Below are 6,268 nucleotides of genomic sequence, written 5' to 3'. Positions count from 1 at the left end.
CTTTTCTAATCTTACAGTTTGGTTTAAATTTATAAAAATAAATTATTTTAAGGGATCGAGTTCATTCTAGGTTGGATTAATTGGTCATTGGAGAAGAGATCTAGTTATTGTTCTTTTGATCTCTATCCCCACCCTATCCCCACCCAACCAACCGAATTGTGCCCCTCTTCGATACGTAAAAATGGAAACTACAATTAAATGGGTACGACTTATATGATAGCAAGGTTTTTAAAATCGAATTGGACAACGAATCGTTCAGGGTTCGGTTCTGAGGTTAAATGATTCAATCGTTTTAATTGAATGGATGGTTCGTTCTGAAAAAAATTAAAAAATTGAAAAATGGTCAAAAATTATTGTCTAAGTCGATGGTTCGAATGGTTCAATTGGTCGGGTCATTGGTTCGCTGACTAAATCAATGGTTTTTGGCCAAAAGACAATTCTAGGGTGAAACGGAACCCGTTTTTTCAGTCTGACCATCTGGTCCAGTCCGATTTTAAAAACATTGTATGACTGTTATTCTGTTACGGTTTAGTTTGCCTCGTTAGAGAATGCCAATTTCCAAGATACCGGGAGGTCATGATACTGGTTGAAGATGAGTATTTTAGGTATCATACCTTTCTAGTAGCATAATCGGATTCTTGGAAAAGAGTATATAGCAATGTTTTCTACCTACCGTTGACCCGGTCAGTCGAACCGTTTGAACTGCCACCCGACCAGGATTTCAGGTTCGGTTCAATCAACACCCATCAGATAGTAAAAAATTTTTGACTTGGTCAAGAACCGTTCGACCCGACCGGTTCAACCATTGACTCATTCGTTCTGGTGATCGGGTTGCGGTTTGCATACTCATTGTATGTAAAACTTTCGAAGGCTATAACTTTGCACTCTAATGTTCGATTGGAGTAATTTTTTTTATTTTGGGTAACTTTTCGAGATCTATGCATCCCAAGGGGCTATAGGCGCCTTGCCTTGCTATTTTCAGAAAAATAACCTTTTCTTGCCTCAAATTATAATTTTTAATATTTTATAAATAAAAATAAAAACTGAATTAAAAAACATAATATTAAATATAAAATAATACATGTAACATATCTCAAAACACATTTATAGTTTTATACACTATTTATTGCAAAAATATATATCTATGTATATAAATATATATGCGATGACATGACACGATGTGAACCGTTCGACTCTGCCGGTCGAACCGGTGACCCGCGACCTGGAGGCAAAACGGTTCGATGTACGAGTAGGTTTTTAAAACATTGGTATACAGAGGAATGAAGTTAAGAAGAAAGAGAAAAAAATATCTTGAAGTGCTAATTGTCACGAGACGAAACGGGCAGTGTCCGGGGGATGGAATTCGTTTCGAAACGTTTTCCGACAAGTGCGGCTACTTGCCGCTTCTTTGCTTTTCTAATATTCTATGACGTATTTAGTAAAACGACTTTGTGAAAAGGTCTTCGTTCGTGGTAAGAGTTAAGGGTGAGCGATTTTCAATTGTCAAAATACAAAACGAGGGAAAAGAGAAAGGAACAGCGCGCGGATTTGACCCTTTTGGTGTTACTTGATAAATTACCCTGGTCGACAAGATTAATCACTCTCTGGGTGTAGTCTTAGAGAAACTACTTTATTTTTGTGAACAACAGTTTCAACCTTCTTAGCCTGTTTGCTTTCATGCTTCCTCACCAAACCCCATCCCTGAAAAGTAATTAGTAGCCAAACTAGGCGCAGAAATCGAAAAATAATTCATGGTTTTTAACGTTTGTTTGATGCAAGAACGATCAAACTTCAATCCAGTTAGGTCGGGCTGCTGCTCTTATTTTTAGTTTCTCAGCTAGAACTATGTGTAGCTTCTTTTGGCAGATCATGGAAAATGATCATGGAGATTTAGCAGACATAGTGCGTGGTGGTGGTGGAAGTAATGGTTATGGTGCTAGTACTGAAAATACTATTGCTGATTGGAAATTTCCTCCAGAATCTGCAAATTTTCCGTCGGAGATCGAAGAACCAGCTGACAGCTTCGGTGATCCCTTCTCTACGCGAGATCCTATGCTACCTGAGCTTGACTTAGCAGGTACAGGCTTATTTGACACCCCGAATTCTACCAGCAGCCTGATGAAGATGAGTTTTGAGGACAATAATTGTCTTAGCAGTGGTAGTCTTCTTGCTCAGAAGATTTTTGACGAGGAGATGAGGCCTTGCAATATCTTTTCAAGAATGCTTCAGATTTCACCAAATGTGAAGATTCCGGTTTCGCCATGTGATATATCGGCGGTTGTGTCTTCTCCTAGAGAAATTAAGACACCTCCCATGGTTTCTAATGATATGGTCAGGACTAACAGCTCAGGTGGCTGCACAATCGACAATTGCGGAGTGCAGATCTCTTCCCCGAGGAATCCGGGCATTAAGAGAAGGTGAGTAAATTGATTTAGATGGAAGATTTCTTTGATTTTGTCTTTTCAAGTCTTGAGTTTCTAACTCATGGAAAAGAATTTCATGGTTGATTCACAAACTCTACCATTTCATGGTTGAGGATCGGTGGACATTTATTGTATGAATCAACGATGAATTATCAGAAACTCTACCATTTCAGATGAGGTTTCTTCTGTCAATACATAACCGCCAGAGATTTGTGTTCATATATATACAAGTTCAATTCATCTGGGAAAGGAATTGGTAAATTCATGTATCAGGAGAATAAGCACAAACGTTGCTAGCTTGCTAGCTCCTCTTTCTTAAGTTCCTGGAGAAAAGGTTTGGAATAGGTTCCATGCAGTTATTTAAAGCTATTCCTGTGTTTAACTACCTTAAGCTATTTCATTAATATTAGCCTTACATATCACACTGACTATTTTTATTATTTGCAATTCTCAAGAAATCATGTCCTCTCCAGTTTTCTCTTTGATTGGAAAAGGAAATTACAGTTTGTTTTAGAGAAATAGAGCCAGATAGAATTTTCACCCCGGAAGAAATTATGAAATTTAGTAGCAAAGCAATCCCATTCGCATTCGAAAAAGGGTTAGCAGTATTGCTAATTAGAAATGGTAAATTAAGAAAGAAGGAATCTTCTTCTTTCTTCTTGATTTAAGAGCAGACAATAATCAACTTTTCCTTTGTTTCTCAGAAAGAGCCAAGTGAAGAAGGTGGTTTGCATTCCAGCACCAGCAGCCGCAAATAGCAGGCCAAGTGGAGAAGTAGTGCCATCTGATCTCTGGGCATGGAGAAAGTATGGTCAGAAGCCTATCAAAGGTTCTCCTTACCCGAGGTAAGTTTCAAGAAAGAACCCTTAGAAGAAAACACAAATTCGAATGGTCAAGAATGTGAAAAATCAAATCCAAAATTTTCATTAATGAAAAACAAAGACAGTGTGTTTAATTTTACTATTTTTGACATTGGATTTTACATTTAATGGCTTCATCAGTGTAGTTTAGGATGGCAAAAGAAATTATCCTTATTACCTATGAATAATTCCATTCAGACTCGAATTGTTGTTAGTTTGTCCATTTGAGAAAAACTTGTGATATTTTGGGATTTGGGTCCAAATTTGGTAGTATAGGTCCTTTTTAATCTGTGACGTTTATACTTTTTCCAGGGGCTATTATAGATGCAGTAGCTCTAAAGGCTGTTCAGCGAGGAAACAAGTAGAGAGAAGTCGAACTGATCCTAACATGTTGGTTATCACCTACACCTCTGAACATAACCATCCCTGGCCAACACAGAGAAATGCACTGGCCGGCTGCTCAAGGTCTCAGCCTGCAAAACACAATGCAGCTCCCAAGAATTCACAGTCTTCTCAGACAGAAAAGTCGACAAACATGAAAGAAGAATACAAGGAGAGCAATAACAATATTGTGCCGCACGTTAATGTTGCTGCCGAGGATTTGACAACTAGTGCACCTGTTAAAGAAGAAATGGGAGAGATAGAGAAGCAAATGGATATGAATGATGGTGATGAATTAAGTCCAGAGTTCCCCCAAAGTTACCGGCCAGGACCACCAGATTCAAACCAGTCTGAAGACTTCTTTGCAGATTTGGGAGAATTGGAACCTGACCCTCTAAATCTATTACTCTCCCAAGGATTCAACGAAGGAAAATCAGATGATAGAGAAACCAAGACCTTGGATCCATTCAGCCTGTTTGACTGGACAGACAACTCGTTTGGAGAAACTAAGAGGGACTTGTAACAAGGCTTCGGAAATAAGAGTAACAAAAACAACTCTAGTTAGTTTTCTTATGGTGCAATCTCATTCAAAGTGTCTTCCTATAAACATTTCCTATTTGAAGTTGATATCAGAGGAGTTTACTTTTTGTTCAGTTCTTGTTATTACCAGAATGTTTACAGATTAGGAAAAGAGCAGAGAGTGTTGGTTGATTGGGAGCAGACCCATGAGACCCACATTCTTTGGAATATTGATGGATGGGACAGAAAGCTGAGGAACAGAAGCTTTCAACAGTTGGAAACAAGTACATCTTACAGTCTTGACTGAAACGCCCTGCAAGGAAGTTGATATTAGATGGGACCTTTTCCCCTTTCGTTATCTTTCGAAGTGAGGAAAATTATTCAAGCCTCTTCCGTTCCTGTAGGTATTCATAGAAAAACCACGCTTTAGCTGCTTTGGTTGCTTTGGCGAGAAGAAATAAGCGAAAGATGACAAGATAGTGAAAGGGAAGAAGAGAGAGAGAGACGGAAGAAAGAGAAAGGAAAAGCTTGACTTTTCTTATCAGTCCCCGTTGCAGACATCAAGAAACGGAGAGAGAGAGAAAAAAAAAAAGAAGGGAGCACATTAGCTTTTAGGTTCCTGGTCAGCTTTCTGTTTCCCTGGACACTTTTCACTCCAGATTATATACTTTGGAGATTTATTACTTGGAAGTGTATCAGCTGCTAATATTGTTTATGAAACACAAATTTTAACTATCTATCCGTGTTTTCTCCAACTGCCATAGTGTCATTTCTCTCCACTCTTATGTTCCATATTGGAAGAATATTGAATACAAACAAAAACTTGCATTTGGGTGTGAGTTTATCTGTTCATATAATAGTTTATTATTCTTACCAAAAACTATAATAATTTATTATTAGGGTTGATAGTTAAATATTGGAATGCCAGTTATGCCAACGCTGCAAGCAGCGGGCCCAAGAAGTTATCTCTTCCCATTTCAGTCAGCCTGCTTTTGAGCGTATGCAATCTTGGGAAGATGAGATCTAGAAGTATGACTTCAACCCTCGAAAGTATGCATTAACATAATAAATTATACAGAAAGAGGAATATTAAAAGACTTATAAAAGATGAAAATCTTGTATAACCACGTGCAATCACACACTGTCATTTGCATTTCCACATATTAGTTATTTAGTCGATTTTGAATTTAAGCTTTATTTGGTTTGAAGAAAAAAAAGTAGGGAAAGGTAAGAAAACCTTTATAAATTTTGTATAGGTTTTTTTACTCTTTTCTTCCTTTCTCTACCTTTTTCTTCAAATCAAACATAGCATGTGTTCGTTTGATTTACAGTTAATTGGAATCGGATTTTAGGCTCAGTTTTGGAGGAGTAAAAATATAAATATATAAAATGATACAAAATGCAAGGTTTTGCATTTTATATATTTGTATTTGTACTCCTTTCAAACTAAGCTTTAGGCTGTATTTTGTTATGGTGCAACGATGCAAAACCATGGTAGTGCAAATTATGATTTATTTTTGTCTCAAAATTCACCTTATTTTGTTTGATTGCACTAAAAGTGACGAAGTAAAATAAAATTAAACCAGAGTTAGAATTCTTTTCATTTGCACTCGCAGACATTGGCTCAGTTTGGAAGAAATACAAATACAAATATGTACAGTGCGAATATATACAAAATAATTCAAAATGTAAGGTTTTGTACTGTGCATATTTGTATTTGTACTTCTTCCAAACTGAGCCAATACAAATAAAATTGCACAGCAACCAAATACAGTCTTAGGCTCAGTTTAAAAGGAATACAAATATAAATATGTAGAATGCAAAACCTTATATTTTGTATTATTTTATATATATTTATACTGTACATATCACTCCTTCCAAACTGGGAATTAATTAAATCATAGAAATCAGAATAGGAAAGGCCTCGTCTCATAATCTGTTTGGTTCATTTAAAAATGAGAATGAGAATTGATATAAACTAGAATGAACTTTCATTACCAAATGAGGGGAGTTGACCTAGTTGCTTTCTTTTTCTTTTTTCCGAGTGCTAGTAATGACGAAAAGAGTATGACATATGGTTTGTAT

At 36.8% G+C, this 6,268-nt stretch overlaps 1 protein-coding gene across 1 annotated transcript; it reads left to right on the top strand.

Moving 5' to 3' along the window:
- The first annotated feature begins 1,624 nt into the window (after positions 1 to 1,624).
- Positions 1,625 to 4,940, top strand: LOC104590796 (putative WRKY transcription factor 14). The gene is made up of 3 exons (XM_010249539.3): positions 1,625 to 2,417; positions 3,128 to 3,268; positions 3,596 to 4,940. Exons 1-3 carry the CDS (start codon positions 1,846 to 1,848, stop codon positions 4,185 to 4,187), a joined length of 1,305 nt encoding a protein of 434 aa, XP_010247841.1. The 5' UTR covers positions 1,625 to 1,845; the 3' UTR covers positions 4,188 to 4,940.
- Positions 4,941 to 6,268: the final 1,328 nt, after the last annotated feature.

This window comes from Nelumbo nucifera, chromosome 7 (genome assembly GCF_055504915.1).
Source record: "Nelumbo nucifera cultivar China Antique chromosome 7, China Antique-T2T, whole genome shotgun sequence".
Taxonomy (NCBI): domain Eukaryota; kingdom Viridiplantae; phylum Streptophyta; class Magnoliopsida; order Proteales; family Nelumbonaceae; genus Nelumbo; species Nelumbo nucifera.
Note: the sequence above shows the minus strand (reverse complement) of the source record. Positions and strands in the feature narration are given on the sequence as shown.

Bases quoted from the DNA above. Each gene is read 5' to 3' on its own strand.
- LOC104590796 (XM_010249539.3), top strand. From the start codon at position 1,846: ATGTGTAGCTTCTTTTGGCAGATCATGGAAAATGATCATGGAGATTTA. The intron at 2,418-3,127 runs GTGAGTAAATTG...TTTGTTTCTCAG, and splicing joins AATCCGGGCATTAAGAGAAG to AAAGAGCCAAGTGAAGAAGG. The intron at 3,269-3,595 runs GTAAGTTTCAAG...TACTTTTTCCAG, and splicing joins AAAGGTTCTCCTTACCCGAG to GGGCTATTATAGATGCAGTA.